Raw genomic sequence first — 25,113 nt, 5'->3', positions numbered from 1 at the left:
GGACATGATGGGAATGAGGGAGGGGTGACCGGGTCGGTATGGTATCACACATTATCACACGCACACACACAGGTGTGTGTGTGTGATGTGTGTGTGCATGTGCAAGAGAAATATATGTAGTAGACATAATTGAGGAAAATTTAATTGGTTAGAAAGGTGGGGTCCAAGAGCTAATAGCTTGATTCTGCAGATACAGATTGTAAAAATACATAGTAAATACACACACACACACACCGATTCACAAGGTAAGTAAACATGGAACTAATGTTTAGCAGGTTCTCCATTAAATGTTTCATATATATATATATATAGACGCATTATTTTCACGTAATATATCAAAACGTATTCAATAAAGTTTAATAACAGTGAATAAACTGCAACTAATATAATGAAATTAATAAACAAGTACATGATGTTGGTAAAGGAAAATCCAAATATTTTTCAGCTGTATTCAAATAATCTCTTAAAAACAAAACAATACATAAATAATCACCTCTTTTTCAGGCCTTAAACCTAATATAACAGTTCATTTATGTAAACATTTGTTCTCGTTTAAAATATATAATTATCAACGTGCTACTGTGTGGGGAAACATCCTCTGATTAAATACCAAGCATAACACTGTTAAAGGTTCGGAACCTCGGTGTTATCGCTTGTTATATAACAGGCGATAACGTATGTTTATACAACAGGCGAAAACATATGTTTATACTACAGGCGATAACAAAAATATATAAACGTGACGCCAACAATCAACACGTTTATATATATTTGTAACACGTAAGCGTGACAGCTGTTGGCTTTCCATGTGAGTGATGAAATTACATAGTAACTGCGAGATATGCTAGAACGGTTTTGCTGTGTAACCAACTAGTAAACTGAGCTTAAATTTTGTAGTCTGGATTATCTAGTCTGTTTGGTCAGTTGTAGCTCATAGTTTCTGAACCTGTTAACTGTGTTACGCAATACGAGTTATCGGTATTTATCACTATCTTGAGAATTTCTTGATGTTATTGCACGAAGATATTGTCACCTACCTTCTTGACAAAACTGTCAAGTAATCTACCACCTTGTTGACCAGACCACACACTAGAAGTTGAAGGAACGACGACGTTTCGGTCCGTTCTGGACCATTCTCAAGTCGATCGACTTGAGAATGGTCCAGGACGGACCGAAACGTCGTCGTTCCTTCAACTTCTAGTGTGTGGTCTGGTCAACATATTTCAGCCACGTTATTGTGACTCATCGCCGGAATCTACCACCTTCACCATAGGTAATCAGTAGAGAAAACTATTCTAATTGTTGCCTGTCTTTCAAACACCACATTCTTGCAGGATTCTCAAAATCTAATCTGAACCGATTTTATGCACTTAATGTTATTCTCATCAATTATTTAGAAGGTATTTTTTTCAATAAGGTTAATCTGCGTTCTTCATTCAGAGAAAGCTGTCGAGGAAGCGTATAGTGGGGTCATATACATAGTAATTCGCGTTCTCCGCCCATAGGAAGTCCACGTGGTTGAAGTCTCGCAGCTTAATCTGGTGGTCAAGAGCCACCCAAGGCAGCTCCGATGCCGTCTGTCGCACGTCCTGCAACACAATAATCGGCCATACTATTCATAGAAAATCCCTAGAGCACCTATACACTATCTATATAGCACTCATAGTGCTTATACATAGCACTTACAGAGTTCATATGCAGCAAAAATAGTCTTCACACAGCACCAATAATTTTTTTAATAGAATGCCCATAGAATACCTACAAGACAGTTTAAAAGAGTTGGTGCAGCTCACACCGAGGTGGTTGGTGTCAGCTGAAGGGGAAGACGGGAAACGATTTCGTTACTGGATCAATTTATGGGAAATTAAGGATCGATTTTCATGTTTTTGTTGTGGTTAGGAGAGTAAAATTTAAACTGCCAACATTCTGTTTAATTCAGAAGTAATTAATTATCAAAAGAAGGCACCAAACCGGGAAGGCTATGTAGCACCATCAAATGTGCGGAATAATCAGAGGGCGCTAAATATCACCAAGGATGCCAATACGAGAACAAAAACGCATAAGGTGAACGATATCAAAAGTATCCGAGTCACCAAAAATTCTATTGAGGGACAAGTAACCGCGAGGGGCGGTCGGAAAGCAAGACACACGCTCGTCCTGGAAGTCAGGACATTCAAGAAGGACATGCACGACTGTAAGAGAGACAATGCAATTAGGACAATAATGGAGCAGGGCGGCGCTCCAAGTAACCATGGGTTAAGCGAGTTTGGCCAATACGCAACCTCGCCAGAGCCGTTCCCATCGCCGATTACGGTGGTAGGAGGACGGCCACGAGGAAACACAACATTTAAGAGTACGTAGTTTGTTACCAGTATCAGACGACCAAGAAGCCTGCCAACGGGTAAGGATGGAAGAATGGATAACCGGGTAAAAGTCGGAATATGGAATACCTTTACGAGAGATGGGACAAGAGCAGACAGCTTCCTTGGCGGCAGCATCCGCACGCTCATTTAAAGACACACCAATATGGCTGGGAACCCAACAAAACTCAACCGACTTAAATTTACTGTGAACAAGAAACAGCCAATACTGGATCTCGACAACTACTGGATGAACCGGATTAAAGGACCTGAGAGCCATGAGGGCACTACGAGAGTCAACAACAACCACAAAGGAAGACTGACAACGAGAAAGCAGGAGACGAAGAGCATAGAGAATAGCATAAAGCTCCGCTATAAAGATGCTAGTCTCCGGAGGTAAGCGACACATATAAGTGCGATCAGGAAAAACAACAGAGTAGCCAACACCGTCCGCTGACTTAGACCCATCGGTGAAGACAGAAACGGAGCGGGAGTGAGAAGAAAAGTGCTCAAGGAAAAGGCGTTTTAGAACCATAGGAGGGGTAAAAGCTTAAGTGATGCGGGTCAAGGAAGTACAAAACTGCGGAAGGGGGACTCTACGGGGGCAAAGAAGGAACAACACGAGGAGAAACATTAGAAATACAAACGGAAAGAGAATCCTGTAAGCGAGATAATCGGACAGAAAGAGGGAGGTGGTGAAGAGGAATAGAACCGCAGGAGGGGTAAAAGTTAAAGCACGACAGAGGCGAGAGGAAGGATGTTGTAAGGACCGCGCAAGATAGCGAAGACAGTAGCGATCAGGGCGGTCCTGGAGAGACAGGAAGCCAGTGTCAACATACAAGCTAAGGACGGGAGTCGAACGAAAGGCACCAGAATTGAGGCGCAACCCAGTATGGTGCAAAGCATCAAGACGGCGAAGAGTAGAAGGAGAAGCAGACGAGTAAGCAGGGCAACCATAATCGAGCTTAGACAGAACGAGAGAGGAATGTGAAGCAAGGAGAGTGCGCCTATCCGCTCCCCAAAAAGTATGGGACAATACCCGAAGGAGGGTAAGAGACCGAGCACTCAACACGGAGGTAAGAGATATGGGGAGACCAAGACAAACGAGTGTCAAGGAATAACCCCAAAAGCTTCGCGGAATCTTTGTACTCAAGAGGATGACTATAAAGTAACAAAGAGAGACGAAGAACAACCCGTTTCCGAGTAAAAGTCATGGCACAAGTCTTAGTAGTAGAGAACTTGAAGCCATGATCGGTGGCCCAAGACGACATGGCATGAATCGCAAGTTGAAGCCGGCGTTGAAGGAGAGGCAAATCATCACCCTGACAGCAAAGGGTAAGATCATCGACAGAGTGTGGAGAAGACGTCTGAAGGAAGAGAGGAAAGAAGACCATTGAGGGCAACCAGAAAAGGAGTAGTGCTCAGAACACTACCCTGGGGCACACCTTGATATTGCTGAAAAGAGGTACCAAAAGCGGTACCAAGCCGCACCCGAAAGGAACGACGAGACGGGAAACTGCGGAGAAAGAGAGGGAGATGACCACGAAGGCCAAAAGAATGAAGCTGGGATAGAATATGATATCGCAAAGTGGTGTCGTAAGCCTTTTCCAGGTCAAAAAGGACGGCAACAACGGAGGTCCTCGCAGCAAAAGCAGTACGAATATAGACCTCCAAGTTCACCAGGACATCTGTCATGCTGCGGCACTTGCGAAAACCAAATTGACAAGGGGAGAGGAGGTGATGGTGTTCCAGGAACCACATCAGACGAACGTTAACCAAACGTTCCCAGTTTGCAGACACAACTTGTGAGGGCAATAGGGCGAAAGTCCTTAGGGGATGTTCCTAGAGACCCTGGTTTGCGAACAGGGAGGACAACGGCATCGAGCCAGTCCTCAGGGACTGACGACGACTCCCAGATCCGATTATACAGACTCAGTAAATACCGAGACGTGCACGGAGGGAGATGGTGAAGCATCTCGTAATGAATACCATCGGAGCCCACCACCGTAGAACCGCAGAGGGCCAGGGCAGAACGAAGTTCAGAGAGAGAGAAGGGATCATTATAGGGAAGTCGAAGACGAGTGCAGAAATCTAAAGAACGAGACTCGAGGACAAGTTTACGAAGAAGGAAAGATTGGGGAAGATGAAGACCAGAGCTAACAAAAGAAAAGTGGGAACCCAGTTCGGAAGCGACCTGCAACGGATTCACCACAAGAGTACCACGGAGGTGAAGGACCAGTGAAACATCGGGAACAAACTTACGCGCTATCTTGCGGATACGCTTCCAGATCTGTGGCAGAGGAGTTTCGGACGTGATGGTGGAGATATAAGATGCCCAACATTCACGTTTAGCCGTAGGGATGGGCCTACGGGCCACCGCACTCGCCTTCCGAAAGAAAAGAATCGACTGTTTGCCGACGGCGGGTGTCTTCCAGGCTGCACGTTTACAGCGGACAGCCCGAGCATAGTCTGCATTCCACCAGGGAACGCAATTCCGTGGACCCCGAGAGGAAGATCGAGGAATAGAGCGGAGGGCATCGTCAAAGACAGTGTCATGAAAAAGAAGGAGAGAGCGAGGGAGAGGTATAAAAGGGAGAGGTCAGAGAGAGCAGCGCTGAGGGTAAAGAGGTCCCAGTCCTCTCTCGCAAACTGCCACCTAGGGAAGGAGAGGGGAGGGCGAAAAAGAGAAAAAGGTAACAAGGATAGGGAAATGGTCACTGCCATGGAGGTCATCAAGAACCTGCCACGTGAAATCTAAGTAAAGAGAAGAAGAGCAAAGAGAAAGATCAAGACAGGAAAGGGTGCAAGTCCGAGAGTCCAAATGCGTGGGCTCACCAGAATTCAGAAGAGACAGGGAAGAAGAGAGGATAAACGGCTCAAGAAGGCGACCCCGGGTGTTCGTCAGAACATCACCCCAAAGGGAATGACGACAATTGAAATCTCCCAGCAGGAGCACAGGCTCCGGCAAGGAGTCCAGTAAGTGTTTCAGATCAGGAAGAGAAAGCGTGACACTCGGGGGAGATAAATGGAACAAACAGTGTACCATTTCTCCACAAAGATACGAACAGCAGAACAATGGAGAGGCGAAGGAAAAAGTAAGGGGACAAAGGGAACATCAGAGCGAATCAAGAGAGCAGAAGAGTTAGGAGCCCCAGCAACAGCTTGGGGGGGGGGAGAGAAAGGAATAGCCACGAAAGCGACCAGGACGAGCACAAAGTATCGGCTCCTGGAGACAGACACAAAGGGCCGAAAACCGAAATCAGAAGTTGGAGTTCGAGGAAATTGGCGTAATAATCTCGAACGTTCCATTGAAGAATAGACATCGACGAGAAGAGAAAGGACAACAACAGAGAACAAGGAAGAAACAAAAGCAAAAGAGCAAAACAGCACGTTAAAGAAGATCAAGGTCGGGATCAGGGTCAGGAAAGTCAGGGTTAGGGGGCATGGGTAAACTGAGCAAAGACGGAGGGAAGGAAGCGGGAGAACAGACCAGAGGTGGGCAGGCGGGGTCCGGAGGAGGAGGAGGAAGAGGAGAAGACAACGGGGAGGAGCAGTCAAGGACAGCAGCAGAAAGAGGGGAGTGCACCTCAGCAAGGGCAGCAACCGAGAGGGAAGCGGGGGCCAAAGAAACCTCCAAAGCAGGAACAGGGGGTGCAACCACCGAAACGGGAGGGGAAGAAGCAATAAAGTCAGTAGTAGGGGCCGAGGAAGAGAGCGAAGCCTTCTTACCCGCCGGGAGGAGGAAGGAGAGGAGCCAGGCTTACGCTTCTGACTTAAAGAGACCGGTGTCCCAGCAACTACGTACCGGGCAACGGATTCCAGCGTCTCAACAGGAGAAGCTGAACGAGAGCACACACGACGGCCGTTAGGAGAGCGATGGGCATCAGCCCGTACCGATAGGCGGCGGGGAGAGTCAATAGATGGAGGAGAAGGATGGGAAGGAGGATCGGAGGGAGACGAGGAAGAAGACACAGGAGACATGACAGACCGGGTAGAAAGAAGGGGAACCCCAGACAGAGGACCAGGAGTGGGGCCCCTTTGGGACAGAACTCAAAGGAACAGAGGAGGGGGCAGTGGGCGTATCAGGGTCCAAGGCCCGGAAACGGTTGCGAGTCTGAGGAAGGTGGGAAGGACGAGGAGAGGAAGAGCGCAACACGCGAGTATAAGAGACGTTAGCATAAGGCAGGAGCCGGCGAACCTGGTGCCTCGCCTCAGGAAAAGATAAACGCTCCCGGTGCTTCAAGGTGAGGACGGCTGCCTCAAGCTTGTTATGGATACACGCATGGGAGAAGGTAGGATGGGCCTCACCGCAGTTGAGGCAGCGAACCTGGGGAGAAGTGTACTCCGACTTAGAGTGACCTTCGCCCCCACACAAAGGACAGAGAGAGACAGTCCCAGAGCAGCGGAGGGCACCATGCCCAAACCTCCAGCACTTGTTACAGAGCCTAGGAGAAGGAATGTACTCCTGGACAGAGCACCTGGCACCAGCAAGAATGACAGGGTGGAAGGGTCCTACCATCAAAGGTAATCTTCACAACCCGAAGGGGTTGACGGCGACGAGCACGAAGGGGACGAGTAAACGTGTCAACCCGGAGGACAGAATGGCCCTAGGCATCGAGGATATGCCGAATATCATCATGGCAATCCTGCAGATTCCGAAGACCGGACGCAACATGGGGCGGGAGGAGAATAGTGCCAACACTGGCATTCAACTGAGCGTTCTTTGAGACCCCGAACAGGGGTCTCGCCAAGGCAGGATAAGGCAGCCAAGTGGGAAGCTGCATCCTGAGGAGCAGCAGCAACGAAAGTGTACCGAGACGAGTAGGGTTGAAGGTAACAGAGGCATCCACGGAATCAACAAGATGTCGACGGAGGGAGAAATCGTCAGGAGGCGCAGAATCAAGAGGGAGGAGATCAAAGTATTTGGCCCACGAAGCGGGACCAAACAAGGCTTGATAGGCATCAGAACGGGAAGGAATCGAGCGTGTTCGGCCGTGTCGAGGACGGCGTTGAGAACCCCCAGAGAGAGAGGGGTTAAAAGGCGCAGTAGTTACAACTAGAGATGGAGCCGTGCCAGGGGACGAGGTAGTCACCACTGGGGGCTTGGGGCTCGACCCAACCACAGAGGAGGGAGGGGAGCCGAGGGGAGTAGTCAGAGAGGCCAAAGGAGGAGCAAGGTCGGGGCCCAATGCAGCGGAGGCTACAGAGCCCGGTCTTCCAACACGGACCGACTCGGGGGCTTGGTCGCCCACCCCACGAGCCTGAGAAGATAAAGGAGGAACAGAACACAACATAGGTACGAACTATAAACATTCATTCACGAATGTGCCCCCACATCCACCATGGAGCCACAATTAGAGGCAGGACACCCAACAAGTAAGCTATCGCCGATCATGCCGGGGCTTCCTAGGGGTGCGTCGTGAGTATACGCCCCACAAACGCCACCTTAAGAATCGTCAGTCCGTCGAGATCGGGTTCAGTGACGAAAGGGGGATTGACAATAAAATGTTCCCCTCGCTCTCTACGTTGGGTACTACAGTTCTACGGGTGCAAGAGTATGCCTCCTCAAGCACCCGGGCGTCAAAATAGAAGAAGTCCAAAGGAATAACCAAAACACATAAAAGGTCGGCAGGAAACGACAAGCATATAGGAGAAGAGGGGGGAAAAACGAAACAGAAGGAAAAGGAAAAGTTGTTCAGCAAAATTTGAGAGGACAGCAGCAGGAGCACAAGGCAACAAAAGGACAGAGTACTGTCCCAAGGAGCATCACACTCCGGCAGCCGTCCACTAAGCCCACCTCACGGCATCAACGAGCTGAACGGGGAAGGGGGAATTCAGAAGAAACAATAGTAAACACAATAAGAAAATACAGAGGGCGCAAGTAATTTATTTAATATCGTCTCGTACAAAGATCACGATCAAATAATTCCAACATAACGTATCTCAAAAAACAAATAAAGAGGGAAATTAAATAAAAATTTATTATACGTTAACACAAAATGAAAAAAAAAAAACGCACAAAGAAGGCATGTGAAGAATGCACAATGAAATCACATTACGTGATGTATCTATGATAAAATATTGTGTTCATGAGTGAAATCGCGTCTACGGACTCCAATGAATGGATCATAATGGGTAAAATTATCTCTACTTGAAGTTCTACAAAATTAAATTGGAGCTTGGAATGCACCAGCTAGTACCTGCTACCCAATGTCTCCTAAATACCAGCCCACACTCAGGTGAAGGTAGTAATGTTCCCCACCTTACACCACCGTCAGTGAACATTGGAATCACAAAAACCGTGATGTATGTGTGTGAGAAATATTAAATTGAGGATATCACCTTCCATATGGACACTAGGTCTTGCAGAGTGGTTAGTGCGTGGGTCAAGAGGGTCCAGAGTCGACTGGTCAATCCCACAAATTGCCATAATTGTTATCTTATGCGAGAGCTGCAGAGAGCATTTCTTGGAGCTTACCTTTTAAACACTCATGACAGTTACGTACAAGATACATATAAATTTAATGTTTATTTTCAATGCTTCACTCAGTACATGAAATTGAAATCATAAAGTTTATTATATAAACTACTGTATAAGTAAGTCCATCATAATACATTCATATAGAAAGAACGCTAGAAAGCTTAGAACGTTGTGTAGATAAAGAAGCAGTAATATTCACTAAACGAGTAAAAAAAAAAAATAGCATGGAAAGTTAACTGAAACTCTGAAGATGAAGAAAGAAAAAAGGGACAAAAGAAACATTTCTCACCCTAGGATCAACTATCCAGTCGTTCTCAGACCAGAAGAGACCAACGGGGACGCGGACGGCGGCGAGAGAGAACTGAGGCGGCGACGCCCTTCCATACTTCACCAGGTTTTTGGCCTCTCCGTGGTCGTAGGCCTGGAACTTGCCTGCACAGTAATTGTTGGTTAAAATATAGCCACGGCGTACTTATTTAGTCACATTAATAACAGTTTATGAAACAGTGTCACGGGCTAATTACACATGTATCACAAAATCAACCAACTGGTTGAAGTTTTTTTTGTTAAGTGAAGGGCTTCAGAGAATACTAGAGATAAGTATTAAGCGATAATTTATGAGGGATATAACTTATATCAACAGAACATAAGAATATAACAACGGAAGAAAATATAAAAAGTTCTAGGTTAATAGAGCGGTAACCGTGAGACGAAGAATGATGTTGGACATATTGAGGCTGGCCCACGTGGGATGATTATGGCAAGCCTTCGTTGAGTGATCATGACAGGCCTATATGACGTGATAATGGTAGGCCTGCATGACGTGATCATGGCAGGCCTACATAACGTGATCATGGCAGGCCCGTATAAGATGAATATGGCAGGCCTGAGTAAGATGATCACAGCAGGTCTGAGTAAGGTGATTACAGCAGGTTTGAGTAACGTGATGACTGCACGCCTGAGTAACGTGATCACAGCAAGTCTGAGTAAGGTAATCACAGCAGGACAGTTATGGGTAATAACTATAGTCCTTGCGTTGGGTAGGAAGATTTTTGGATATAATGGTGTCAACTTCTCAACTAGGAAGATAACAAATTGATATTTGACATTAGATGTGATGGAACAGATTTTATTATGGACTGTCCAACACTGGAGGCCGTTCTTTTTAGTGTCCTCAGTTACCGCTTGATTTGGGCCAAATCGTAAAATAAAGCGGGGCACAGTCTCTGCATCCAACCATGGTTCCAATCCTTAAATACTCCTCAGAAGTGATAGGCCAGAATTTAACATTAATACCAATTTCTCAGTATTTGTACTGAATTTGGTTACATAGATTGAAATGAGTATTTTTAATATGTAAAGAACACTAGCAAGCTTAGCATGTTCTCTATGTAAAGATGAAATAATAAGGTACCAAATGAGAACATTTCATGTGGAAAGTTAACTGAAACTTTAAAAGAAAGGGAAATATTCTCAGGATCATATCTCACCTTACTGATGGAGTGGATGAGAATATTCCTGTAATGCTTTAGAATGACTTTACTAGTGATAAGAATACTGCTGTTATATTTCAGGCTGACTTTACTTGTCGATGAGAATACTCCTGTAATGCTTCAGACTGACCTTACTGGTGGATGAGGATATTTTTGTAATGCTTCAAACTGACCATACTGCTGAATGAGAATATTCCTGTAATGCTTCAGACTGACCTTACTGGTAGATAAGGATATTCTTGTAGTGCTTCAGACTGACCTTACTGGTGGATGAGGATATTCCTGTAATGCTTCAAACTGACTATACTGCTGAATGAGAATATTCCTGTAATGCTTCAGACTGACCTTACTGGTAGATAAGGATATTCTTGTAATGCTTCAGACTGACCTTACTGGTAGATGAGGATATTCCGGTAATGCTTCAGACTGACCTTACCGGTGGATGAGAATATTCATGTAATGCTTCAGATTGACCTTATTGGTGGATGAAGATATTTTTTTAATGTTTCAGACTGACCTTACTGGTGGATGAGGATATTTTTGTAATGCTTCAGACTGACCTTACTGGTAGATGAGGATATTCTTGTAATGATTAAGACTGACCTTACTGCTGGATTAGAATATTTATGTAAGGCTTTACACTCACCCTACAAGCAGCTGTGATGTAAACTAAACTAAAATCAATATTCAGTAAAAAACTAAATCAATATTCAGTAGCACTGGGAACGTACGACATCGTTCACATAGTGGGGAGAAATTAATCTTTTGTTCTGGATAACGTTACCTTACAACGGATCACTTAGATGTTATAATCAAAATTTGTGGAAAATCACTTGCATTCGTCCCGAAATAGTGTGGCGTTGCCTAATGATGTTACTTGATGAGTTGTGTGTGCTTGATTTAGTAAACTGGAAAATATTTTGAACTGCCTTACATAATTAACTTACCAGAACACAGCTTAATATAATCTAAGCTAATATTACACACCAGCATCGAGAAAACGAGAACAAATATTATGAATTTATACACTTCAATACCGTCTTTAAAAATCATATTCAAAGACAATGAACTGGTGAATATTGTATAAATCAGCCTCTCCCCCACAAACAAAAATATATTAGTTTAGTCTTTGCACCATGTCTCGTGTGAAGCTTCTCCTCTCAAGTCCCCAAGTACCTGTATACAACAAATTCCCACTTACAAATTTAAAGGTAAAAACAATGGTTAAATTTTAATATAAAACAACAAATCTGCTCATTTACTGGAACGATAGCAGATTCAAACATTATTCAATTTATTGACCGAAACTATGACAGATTAATAGACACTTGGATTAAAAGGCAAAATTGCATGACTTGGCATTTGTTATGCTCGATATATAAACATTATTAATATCTTGATTGCATTATTTCACTAATCATTTGCCTAAATCATTTTATTCGAATTTGCTAAGACTTTAATTTATATATAAAATTCGGGTGGAGAACACTGTCACAATCAACATAGTTTTTAACTATGCAAGACTGAAAAGTGATAACATACAGTATGGGATATAAGGCGATATAAAAATTGACGTTGTCCCTTCCCGTTGGTGCCGGGAAGACAATATAGCACAGTACAAGGCGACAGGGCAGCGAGACACTTACGTGAAGCGTGGAGTTGACGCAGGTGAGTAAAAACCTTCAAGCCGGAGCCTGCAGGCGTGTGGGCGAAGATCACTGGCAGGTATTCCTGTGGACAGTATATATAACTGGTGTAAATAATTGTTACTTTGGAACTTCAGGAACGTGACATGTATACAAGCTCTAGTGACGGTAAAATTAACTAAAATGGATTTAGTAGAATTAGAAACGGAATTAACTTTAGACACAAAAATCTTTTGTATGAATATTGCATTAGATAAAATAAATACATTACACTAACCACTTTCATTTATAGGGACATTCATAAATAAATTATTTTGGTGAATGATGTCTTTATTGAGTATTTAAGTAATTCAGATTATTATTAATTTTTTATTTCTAGCAAATAAATGTTTATATATATATATAAAAAATTCAAAGATCTACAGAAAAGGTGAAATTTAAAAGTGAATTGTAGACAATTTTTTTTTTAGAAAAAAACGACAATAATGTTAAAACCAAAATTTTTTCAGCAATTGGAAGATTGTAGTTAATTAGCAAGCAAAACGAATTAATAAATCTTTTATTTTATTCTACTGAGTCATGAAGGCTGTATCAGGTGTGATGTGATGCCAATCTTGTCTCCCGTGGAGAGATTTTGATAGAGACCAGTTTTGCAACCAGTTAGCTGGAAGAAAGTTTTATAAAAGCAATAAAGAGTACTTTTCCTGAAAGAAATCTGCAGCTGGAAGGTCGGTTTCCTTCTAGTTTCCTTAGAATGTTTTCTGGTATGTCAAGAGGAGTACAAGCCAGATCATAATACACTCTGTCCGCTATCATCCCGATTGTTTCATCCACAGGTACGTTGGTAAACAGTGATTCTACAGAAAACATTCTAAAGAAACTTCTCCAAGCTTGTACTAAAGAGGCACCCTTCTTGAGCCCAGATGTGCACATGTATAAGCAAGTAGATGGGGTCGCCATTGGTTCTCCCCTAGATGTCCTGTTTGCAAACTTCTACATGGGTACCATCGAGCAGAAGGTCTTAGTTGACATGGACTTGAAACCTGCCATATACTGCAGGTATGTTGACATATTTACACAGGTACCTGATGTCAGACGTCTGCAGGAGCTGAAGGAGGCATTTGAGCGGAAGTCTGTGTTGAGATTCACTTACGAGATGGAGAGGGATGGGAAGCTGCCCTTTCTAGATGTAACAGTCACGAAAAGGAGAGGAGACTTCCACACTACAGTGTACACTAAGGAAACAAAAATAGGAATGTGCCTCAATGCCAATAGTGACTGTCCAGACAGGTACAAGAGGAGTGTTGTCAACGCTTACGTCGACCGTGCTCTCAGCCACAGCTCAGGATGGAAGCAAGTCGATGAAGAACTCTGTAGGGTAAGGCCGGTCCTTGTCAACAACGGCTTCTCTAATGGTTTTGTTGAAAACATCATAAAAAGAAAGGTAAAACGTCATGCAACCTCTGAACAGTCAACTAAGACAACATCTGTACCCCCTATTAGAATATTTAACAGGAACTTCTTTTCGACAGCACATAAAACGGAGGAAAGGGTCCTAAAAGATATTGTTGATAGGAACGTTATCCTTACGGTCAAAAATCAGAAAATACAATTGACGATTTACTATAAAACCAAAAAAACGGCCAATCTACTCATGAAAAGTTCTCCATACACAGAGCAGAATGCCTTGAAGGAAACCAACGTCGTCTATGCCTTCATATGCTCACTTAGGGGACTGTAAGCCCCAAAGAGCTCAGTATATAGGCAAGACAAAAACATCTCTTTCCAGGCGATTAACAATGCATAAACAACAGGGCTCCATAAAGGAACATATAATCTCCTCTCACAACCAGACCATCACCAGAGAAATGTTAACAAACAACACAGAAATCATCGATAGATACAGCGATAGCAGGCGGCTCGTCATCTGCGAGGCACTACACATCAAAAAGTCAACACCAGCAATCAACAGCCAATTAATGCACAACTATATTCTACTCACTTCAAGACTCCGAACCAATATAGAAGCATCAAGAGGAAGTATGGGCCAATAGGCCCTCTGCAGTTACTTCCATTCTTAAGCTCTCATATCCAATTAATATCCATAGTTTCGTGTTCTGTCTTGTGTTTGTCACAAGTTTGTTCACCTCATCCAAAACAATTGCACCATATCACCTCACCCAGATGCGAGTATAAGTATGACGGATTAGCGTGTTTACATACGGGCTCACCATAGTCCGTGCTATATGGACACTTCGTTCTGAGTAGCTAAATCTGAAACAACAACACAACGTGTTTACAGGTTACAGTTGTGTGTGTAAACTAAAGTCTTTGTATATATAATAAGTTATTACGAAACGCGTTCAAGCGTCGCGTCAGACTAGATATAAAAATAAATTTTGGAGAATTTATTTTTCAATTACCATCGGCAGTAAAAAGAAACATAAGAAATAGAGAAAATTCGTGTTAGAATTATTAATCTTACCTTTCCGCTCATATTTAACAAATTAAATTATATATATATATATATATATATATATATATATATATATATATATATATATATATATATATATATATTATATATATTATATATATATTATATATATTATATATTATATATATATATATATAATACATTATATATCTACCTTATCTAAATAGTTGGAATTGGGGCCTCCGCTGATAAAGTACATCAGAACACACAGGAAGCTGGTGATGGATTTGGGACCACACATATCTGATACTTTTTTTGAGCTTTCAGTTGTGAGTCTGAAGATTTCCATTATTCCATGCTTACGAAGTTCTTTCTGTAAAAAAATAAAGAACTCATTATATTCAACAATTTGTATAATCTCTTAAAAAATTATGTTACATTTCCCTTTTTGGAACTGGTCACAAATTATTTCAGACTTTTCTTTAAGTGGTTCATAACATTATTGAAAGGTTCTTTCATTAAATAATAATGAAGAGAAACATCAATATGAGAGTCGACTTTTATTGTAAATAACGTTTTTCCTATATTTAAATATTTAATATATGACATTGTTATATTTATTAGTACACAATACAGGTTAATGTTAGCTGGGAACAAGTTCATAAGGTGAAGGTGAAATGCATGAGAAAATATTTATTACCATATATATATGTTTGAATTATGTATTTAGTGCGATGGGTAGCAATATGGACATTTCATTAATTATGTTTCTAATTGCATTTATTTATTTATAATTAAAGATTATTTATATATTAAAAGTATTAAACAGAATAATTATTTAAATTAAGGATTAGTAATAGATTAAGTACTTAAATTATTTATTATTTGATTATTAAATTAATTTAGATTAATTATTTATATTAATGATTAATATTACTATTTAATTAATTGATTAACTGATTAATTCATTGATTAATTGATTATTATTTAAAATTATTATTAGAATAATTATTTAAAGATTATTATGTATGCCTCCCAGATTGCTCTACCAGCCTTCCTTTCCCCATCGCACGACCTCGTCAGAGATATCTTACCTGAACCCCTGAATGATTCAGCGGGAATACACGATCCTGATTTCGCTGAATGTTCAATTCAGTGGGATGCTCTTGCAGCTCACTGATTATAGAACCCATTATAGACCCAACAAAAAAAAAAAAAACAGTCCAGCTGGGACCAACCTCTAGTGGAAAAAATAGCTGATGCCATGCTCAGCGCCGCAACATCAGACAAGGAGAAAGCCCGCCTCAGAGCCGTGCTTGCCCCCCATGCAGGAGACTTCCTGTTGAGAGTACCCCATGTCGGCAATGGGCACACGTCTAGATCCAGAATCCCTTCGTGTAACAGTAGCTCTCCGCCTTGGTGCCCAAATTCACACTGAATACAAGTGTACTTGCAACAGGGTGGAAGCAGACCAATATGGACTGCATGGGTTGCATTGCGAAAGCACAAAGGGTTGGCATGCAAGACACAGCGAGGTCAAAGGCATCATCAAGAGGAGCCTCGTCTCAGTGTCCAGCGGAGAGAAAACCTTGCATCCTAGGGGACCAAAACCCGGATGACCCCGCACTTTGCCCTGATGGTATCACTATGTACCCCTGGAAAAGGGGCAAACAGTTGATGTGAGGCTATACATATGTATCCACCCTGGCTGACACCTATGTACACTTCGGGGCTGATCAAGCAGGTGCGGCGCCCAACAACAGGAAAAGCAAAATCAGCCAAATACAGGCGATTGGATGGTCAATACATATTTGTTTCCATAGCGTCTGAGACGCAGGGCACCTGGGGTAAGCGTGCCTTAAGATTTCTCAAGGAACTGGGCTCTAGGCTCATTGACGTCACCAGAGACCCAAGGGTTGCCAGTTTTTGGTTTCATCGCCTCAGTGTGGCGGTCCAAAGGGGAAACGCCTGCTGCATCCTCGGTTCCTGTCTGAAAGCGGAGGAGCTTCAAGAGATCCATAATCTTTAAGCACTCATTGTATCCACCAATGTATATCTTATAACCTTTAAATATATAATAAAACACACAAAAACACAAAAGGAAGGTGGTAGTAGGAGCCTAAACCATAGATTTAGGTTTAGGTTTTCTCCTAGGTAGAAGAACCTAAACAAAAGCACACAGAAACTGTATTGGAAGGAACCTGAACATTCCCTTTAATGCGTTATGTGTGGTTTCTTCCAAGGCTAAGGGTCCCCTTCTTCCAGCCAGAGGTGGTACTCCCCTATTTTATTTTATTATTTTCCTATATATAGGGTTGTGAAAGCACACCAGTATATATTGTGAAAGCAACATATTTGTGTGAAAGCAAATATTTTGATAATTAACTGGTACAGTGTTGTAATCATTCTAACACACAGTGATTCGTGAAGTCGATGGTGTTGCAGTGTTTAAGGGCTGCAGACACTACTCTGGCTCCTAAAGTTGTCTTCATTGTCAATGACGAGTTTTGCATACCTCAAATATATGATGTGTTACATCTTGCTCATGTGTCATACCCGCAAGCGGTGCTGCTGTTGTCGAATCTCCAGTCATACACATGTTTGTAAATTCTTGTATGCAAGTTTCTTGATATTTTCTCTATTGTTGGGTACAAAATACACTCCGGCTCTGGTTCTGTTAGATAAGTGTTGCTGTTAATAAACTTTGTTGCTGGTTTCTACATTCCCTTATGAACGATATGAGAGATTGAAAGTTTAGGAAGGAATCGGTGGTGAATCGACACGTGTGTTCTAGAAACTGCTGGTTACATATCATAAAAGAGCGGAGATAACTACAGTCACTTTCTCATGTCGCTCTATAATGGTGGGAGTAAAAATTTAATGAAACTTTTGTTTAATGTTAGTTTTATGTTGACTTTAAACTTCAGTGAATCAACATCTTACATTAATAGTGTCTTTCAGTCTCTGAAATGGCGTGCTGTTATGATCAAGTCATCATTATAATAAAAATGTAATTCCCATTATTGGAGATGATGCTCGATTTGGAATATTACTAAGAAATTAGCAACAACAATATTACTGAGAAATCCAAGTCATGTGATGAATTGTTTAACCATTTGCGAGAGAGAAAACTTGGATTTTGAGTGATTCTTCAAAACATTAACAAAATTTGTCAATTTCTACAATATTTATGATCAATTCTCTCTCTTTCTCTTTATTTAAAACTAAGACAAGGGTTCATGAGGGCTTTCGATTGAAGTACCTAATGAAAAACTGCAAGCAAGAACTGTAATCCTACCTCAGCTCAGTTGAAAACTATTCTTAGAGACCCATTTACTTCATGAGTATATTATATTCATCATTAAGAATAAACTTTATTTATGTCTTAAGTAACATTCATATTAGGAACAAGATGAGCCCTCGGCCAACTGTGTGCCAGAGCCTTCATGTGATCAGTTGACCTGATCTTCCGTGTATCAACCTGTTGAGCAAACACGTTCCAGATGCGAGTCAACCCCGGAATGAATGATCGCTGATGGAGTGGTGTTCTTGAGAATGGCACTTCCAGCCTGAGACTGTTGAAGGTTGAGAGCCTAGTGCTAGGGTGGCAACTACTGGTAGTCCACGGAGTTGGGCCAGGGTGCGAAACAGAGGATGTTGGACTTGTACATAACAGTAAGACAACCAACCTCACTACGGTGTTGCAGGCTCTGATGTTCAGACCGTTCCCACCATACTTGATCAAGAATAGAAATAGGCCTTCTTGTCCGTCTCTCAGCTTTGTCCAGCAGTCATGAATGATGGTGGGCAGGCGATCTAGGAAAGGGGTGCATACTCTAGACGAGAGCAAACTTGTGATTCATATACAACTCAAGGGTTTTACCACCCATATGCAAACCTGTTCGATTTTCCATGTGCTCTCTTGTTATCAACATCGCTTGTGTGTTTTCAGCCGCAAATGTGATCTGCCAGCTCCTAACCCCAGGTAGAAATCACTGAAAGTTGGTAAAAATTGCATCAGTTGGCATTTCTTCCTTTCTTTATGTGAAGGTAAGAGTGCAGTCATCAGCATATTCTTGAGCTTCAGGAATTAGGTGAAGTAGATCGTTGAAATAAACATTCCACAGCTTAGGGCCAAGCACACTATCCTGTGGAACGCTGGCACTAACTGAGTGGCTATCGGATTCTGCTCCATTGAGAATTACCCTTAGTCCTTCCTCCCTCCTCTCTCTCTCTCTTACTTACCTCGGCACCTTCGAAGAATGGAGCAAGGACACCAGCCATCGTGTACTTGTGGTGGACGTAGGCCGCTGGCGCCAGGGCTGCCATTGCTCGCACCTGGAACAGAAGAAACACAATGGCTGGACAAGTTGGCAGATTCTTGCGAGAGGAGTAGAGGGAGGGAATTGCTACTGGAGGAGTGAGTGAAGGCAATAGAGGAGTGAGTGAAGTAAGTAGTTTCATAAGCTGGTTTTTAAGGAAGTACTCACTGGGGGAATTATTGGAATGAGTGCAGGGAGTAGTTATTATCGTGAATGGCGCGACTTGTCACTGAAGAAGTGAGTAGAGGGAGTAAATGTAGAGATTAATCATTGGAGGAGTACGCGAAAGAAGTAGACACTGGAGGAGTGAGCTGAGGAAGTAGTCCTTGGCGGGGGGAGTGCGGTTGTAGGCACTGGAGGAACAAGTTAAAAGAATGTTTCAATATGAGTGAGAAGAGAGAGTGATCACTGGAGGAGTGAGTGGAGAATGCAATCAATGGAGTGAGAATTTCACGTAGTCCCTTGGAGAAGAAGATAATGCGCAGGTCGGTAAACCAAGGAGGAGGAGGATGATCAGGAGTACCAAGGAGAACGAGGAGGAAGAGCACCACGGAGGAGGAACCAGAACACCATGGAGGAACACGCAGAGCACCATGGAGAGGAGGAAGAAGAGCACCATAGAGGAGAAGGAGGAGAAGAAGAAAACCATGGAGGAGGAAGATGAGCCAGTGCACCATGGAGGAGGAGGAGGAGGAGCACCATGGAGGAGGTTCCAGCGAACCATGGAGGAGGAGGAGCCAGTGCACTAAGGAGTAGAAGCACCATGGAGGAGGAGGAGCACCATGGAGGAGGAGGAGGAGCACCATGGAGGAGAAACACTGAATACACACAGCAGTATTTTACCTGGAAATAAAATATTAAAATAAAACTGAAGGAAAATGGAAATCAGGAAACGTCATCACATCAAGACGTCTTTAAGATGATAAAGGATAACTATATAAAAATTTAATAAAACTAGTAGCAAAAAGGTTTCTTCAAATGGGTGGCGGAATTACACGCTGAAGAAACAGAGTTGTGTAACTTCACACTGTAGAAGCAAAGTGAAGGAACTTCACTCTTAAAAAGGCAGGGTGGTTTAACTGAACACTGTAGAAGCGTAGTGGTGGAACAACACTGTGGGGAAAATATGACTGAGCTGCAGGCTAAAGAAGCAAGGTGGAGAAATCAGATATTGAAGGAGCGTGATGGTGGAACAACTCTCTGAATAAGCATAATGCTGGATCTACGGACTGAAGATGTATATTAGTACACTTACACACATAAGTAACAGGACCTTCACCCTATAAAAGGATTCTAGATCTTAGAAAGATCTACCATGCTTTTTTAGTAGTTCAAAAACCCGCTACTTAAAAAAGCACCTAAGAAGTTGGTTTTGGAACGTCCAACTAAAGAAACGCTCGACGGTGGAACGTACGGACTGAAGGAGCATGACTATGGAACTATTCAATCATTAAAAAGCACCCTGGTGGAACTACGAACTGAAAAATCATGACGGAGAAACTGCTCACTGAAAAAGCAGGGTGATGGAACTACCCACTGTAGAAGCAGATTTGCGGAACTACATCTGTAAAAGTCGAAAGGTGGACCTACTTATTAAAGCAGCAAGGTGATGGAGCTACCCGACAGAAAATCAAAATTTTAAAAGCGTTACATTTTACTACCTAAACTGATTCCCAATATCACACGGAGTTTTCGACGATGATTGAAGGAAAAGATCGGAGGCGAGCAGACGAGCAAGACAGTCAGACCTACCCAGGTGTTGATGTGTGGGTGGTAGTCCATCATGGCAAAGAAGAGAGAAGTGCCCATTGAGTGTCCGATGTAGCTGACCTGGTCTACCCTGGAGGTCTTGCGAACGTAGCTCAGCATGGCCGGCACGTCGTAGCGCGACAATTCGTTCCAGCTGCCGGGGGAATAAGAAACGGCTTTTAACATTTCCATGCATTATGAAATCAGGAAGAAGTTCATATTGATGAACTATTTTCCAGATTAATTGTAAACTGTTCCATATTTATTGATACTTTTTTGTTTGATGTGACGATAGTTCGTGTCACATCTCTACCTGTGTACGTAATGAGCCAGGGTAGATTGAGCACGTGAAGCCCCAAAAACATTAAGCTACCCACTACCTACCTGAAGTCCCAGAATTCAGGCTGTTTGGTTGTAAGGTTGGTATGTCGACGGCCGTAAAAGTTTCCTCTGGTGTTGCCTAGCCAGACGTCGAAGCCTGCGTCAGCCAGCAGGAACCCTGCGTCAGGAACAGGATGCAGTTAGTACGGAGCGGTACCGATAACACCTTCAACTTGTTACTGACGACAATCAATATCAGTCTTAATGTTTGTGTGTGCGTGTGGGTTTTTTAATGTTTGTGTGCGTGTGGGGTTTTTTAATATTTGTGTGCGTTTTTGTGTCACTTTATGTGTACCTACTTCATTTGTCTAGTAATGCAGGACTGAGCATCAGTTCCTGGGCTCTGTTTCCTCATCTGACGTCTACTGTGATCTTGTGATCTTGCTGGACTTGTGATCCTGTGGTCCCGGGTTCGATCCCGGGCGCCGGCGAGAAACAATGGGCAGAGTTTCTTTCACTCTATGCCCCTGTTACCTAGCAGTAAAATAGGTACCTGGGTGTTAGTCAGCTGTCACGGGCTGCTTCCTGGGGGTGGAAGGCCTGGTCGAGGACCGGGCCGCGGGGACACTAAAGCCCCGAAATCATCTCAAGATAACCTCAAGATACTGTAATGACTGCTGATCCATTTGTTTCTTAGTCACAGGTGCTATAAACCCTACGAATGAAGGCATGGTCAATATTTTTGCTCATATTCAGTTCCTCTGTATGACTGCCTTCACTCTGACGAAGCAGTTCCTTGCATCTTTATTGCTCATCTACGTATATATTAAACACACCATATTCCCATTAGTGTTGTTCAATTCTCAATCCGAGAAGATTATTACAGCCACCATTTTATGTCTTGTTGGGAATATTACTAAGAGTGAGCTCAATCTGTGCTATCGGGTTCGTGGTAACTAGCATTATCATCACTTGTTTTTGGTGCTCATATATATTTTTGCTACGATGAACCATACATGTACCCTGATACCCAACGGGGCAGGTGCGACATTCTAAGTGGCAAAAACGATCACTTTTGTTGCTTTTTATATTCATCAGTTTTGTGAAAAACCATTTTAATTAAGGTGTCCATTGTGGCTGTCTGCATTTTTTACTTTCCTCTTAAATGGATATATATATATATATATATATATATATATATATATATATATATATATATATATATAATATATAATATATATATATATATATATATATATATATATATATTATATATATATATATATATATATATATATATATTATATATATATATATATATATTATATATATATATATATATATATATGAAATGAGTGTTTTGTGATCGTCAATTGCATATATATATATATATATATAAATATATATATAATATCTCTTTAAAGAGATATATATTTATCTCTTTTAAAAAAACGCATGTACAAAATATATAAACATTCAAAATACATATACATTCACTTTCCCTCACACAAACACACACTGCTAAAGTTCAACTCAGGAAAGTGTAAAGTAATGAAATTAGGCGAAGGGAGCAGAAGGCTGAACACACGCTAACATCTGGGAGGTGAAATCCTGCAAGAGTCAAATAGAAAAAAAGATCTGGGGGGTTGATATCACACCGAACCTGTCGCCAGAGGCCCACATCAAAAGAATATTATCAGCGGCATATGCTAGGTTGGCCATCATAAGAACTGTCTTTAGAAACTTGTGTAAGGAATCGTTCAGGACCCTGTATACCACTTATGTCAGACCAATCCTGGAATATGCAGCTCCTGCCTGGAGTCTATATCTAGTTAAACACAAGACAAAGTTAGAGAAGATTCAGCGGTATGCCACCAGACTTGTCCAGGAACTGAGAGTTATGAACTACGAGGAAAGGCTGAAGGAGCTGAACCTCACGTCCCTGGAAAACAGAAGAGTAAGGGGAGACATGATACCCACCTACAAAATTCTCAGGGGAATTAACAGGGTGGACAAAGACAAACTCTTCAGCACAGGTGGCACACGAACAAAGGGACACAGGTGGAAACTTTGAACCCAAATGAGCCACAGACACATTAGAAAGATTTTTTTCAGTGTCAGAGTAGTTAGTAAATGGAATGCACAAGGAAGTAATGTAGTGGAGGCTGACTCCATACACAGTTTCAAATGTAGATATGATAGAGCCCAATAGGCTCAGGAATCTGTACACCTGTTGATTGACGGTTGAGAGGCGGGACCAAAGAGCCAGAGCTCAACCCCCGCAAACACAATTTGGTGAGTACAACTAGGCGAGTACACTCTCTCTCTCTCTCCCTCCCTCCCCACCCCCGCTCACTCAAAGTTTTACACTATAATTGAGAGGGCAGCCTCTGAGGCTTTTAGAAATAGATCCCATCTGCTCATCATGGGGGATTTCAATCATGGAAGATTATCTTGAGGTTATCTTGAGATTATTTCGGGGCTTTTAGTGTCCCCGCGGCCCGGTCCTCGACTAGGCCTCCACCCCCAGGAAGCAGCCCATGACAGCTGACTAACACGCAGGTACCAATTTACTGCTAGGGAACAGGAGCATAGGGTGAAAGAAACTCTGCCCATTGTTTCTCGCCGGCGCCTGGGATCGAACCCAGGACCACAGGATCACAAGTCCAGCGTGCTGTCCGCTCGGCGGACCGGCTCCTGGAAGGATAGACTGGGAGAACAAGGAACCGCATGGAGGTGAGGATACTTGGAGAGTTAAACTATTGGAGGGGGCGACAAGAAACTTCTTAAGCCAGCATGTCAGGGAACCCAGAAGGATGAAAGCAAACGATGAAACCGCGAGACTTGACCTAGTCTTCACTCTCAACGACTTTGACATAAGGGATATCGATTTCGAGGCTCCGGTAGGAATGAGCGACCACAGTGTACTGACGTTTGAATATCTGATAGAAGAAGGGTTATTGAACTCGAGGAGGGGTACTGAAAACATAAGAGCCTGAATTCCGAAAGGGAAACTATGAGGAGATAAGATAATTCCTAACAGATAACATGGGAAACAGAGCTCAGAGGAAAGACGGCCCAAGACATGATGGACTACATCACGCAGAAGTGAAAGGCAGCAGCAGACAAGTTTGTCCCAGTCCAAAAGAAAAACAATGAAATGTGGATGAGAAACTCATGGTTTAATCAGAGATGTAGGCTAGCTAAGCAGCAAAATAAAAGGGCATGGATAAACTATAGAAATAACAGGCTAATTGAAAGCAGAGAAAAATATCAGTGTGCCAGGAATGAATGTCAGGTTGAGAAGAGAGACAGAAAGACAATACGAAAATGACATCGCAAGCAAGGCAAAGACTCAACCTAAATTGCTGCACAGCCACATCAGGAGAAAAAAACAGTAATGGAACACATAATGAAATTAAGAATAGGGGCAGACGGATTCACTACAAACGACAAGGAAGTGTGCGACGAATTTAATAAAATCCAGGAGGTCTTCACTTTAGAGCAAGGGAAAGTTCGAGAGATAAGAGAGGGAATAGTTAACCAGGAACCACTAGAAGAGCTTGAGCATTACCAGTAGGGATGTAAGGAAGCTCTTGCTAGAGTTGGATGTGACAAAGGCTATAGGCCCAGATGGAACCTTCCCTTGGATACTAAAGGAAAGAGCAGAAGCACTGTGCTTACCACTCTCCATAGTGTACAACAAATCATTGCAACAGGAGAACTGCCAAGAATTTGGAAAGCGGCTAATGTTGTCCCGATATACAAGAAGGGGATAGACAGGAGGCACTGAACTACAGGTCAGTCTCCCTAACTTGCACACCATGCAAGCTGATGGAGAAGATTGTGCGAAAAAATCTAGTGGAACATCTGGAACGAAATATCTTTGTAACACAGCATCAACATGGGTTCAGGGATGGCAAGCCCTGCCTCACAAGATTAATTGAATTTTATGACCAGGCAACAAAAATCAGGCAAGAAAGGGAGGGGTGGGCAGACTGCATATATTTGGATTGCCAGAAAGCCTTTGACACAATACCACACAAGAGGCTAGTGAAAAAGCTGGAGGTACAGGCTGGAGTGAAAGGGAAGGTACTCAATTGGATAAGGGAGTACCTAAGCAACAGAAGACAGTGAGTCACTTTGAGAGGTGAGGTCTCAGATTGGCAAAACGCCACCAGTGGAGTCCCGTAGGGTTCAGTCCTTGGACCTATACTGTTTCTGATAAATGTAAATGATCTCCCAGAAGGTATAGAATCGTTCCTCTCATTGTTTGCTGATGATTCAAAAATTATGAGGAGGAA

The 25,113-nt window shown here is 42.6% G+C and overlaps 1 protein-coding gene across 1 annotated transcript in view; it reads right to left on the bottom strand.

Annotated features, from left to right (window-relative positions):
• Nucleotides 1–1,178: 1,178 nt before the first annotated feature.
• LOC123764919 (lipase 3) overlaps nucleotides 1,179–25,113 on the bottom strand; it is a 59,548-nt gene continuing 35,613 nt past the window's right edge. The window contains exons 5-11 of the mRNA XM_045753116.2: nucleotides 20,873–20,987; nucleotides 20,492–20,642; nucleotides 18,663–18,755; nucleotides 14,632–14,790; nucleotides 11,981–12,065; nucleotides 9,131–9,273; nucleotides 1,179–1,589 (exon numbers count right to left, since the gene is read on the bottom strand). Coding sequence (XP_045609072.1) covers nucleotides 1,437–1,589; nucleotides 9,131–9,273; nucleotides 11,981–12,065; nucleotides 14,632–14,790; nucleotides 18,663–18,755; nucleotides 20,492–20,642; nucleotides 20,873–20,987 — 899 coding nt within the window. The 3' untranslated portion in view covers nucleotides 1,179–1,436. The remainder of the gene's footprint in view (nucleotides 1,590–9,130; nucleotides 9,274–11,980; nucleotides 12,066–14,631; nucleotides 14,791–18,662; nucleotides 18,756–20,491; nucleotides 20,643–20,872; nucleotides 20,988–25,113) is intronic.

This window comes from Procambarus clarkii, chromosome 48 (assembly GCF_040958095.1).
Source record: "Procambarus clarkii isolate CNS0578487 chromosome 48, FALCON_Pclarkii_2.0, whole genome shotgun sequence".
Lineage (NCBI taxonomy): Eukaryota > Metazoa > Arthropoda > Malacostraca > Decapoda > Cambaridae > Procambarus > Procambarus clarkii.
Note: the sequence above shows the minus strand (reverse complement) of the source record. Positions and strands in the feature narration are given on the sequence as shown.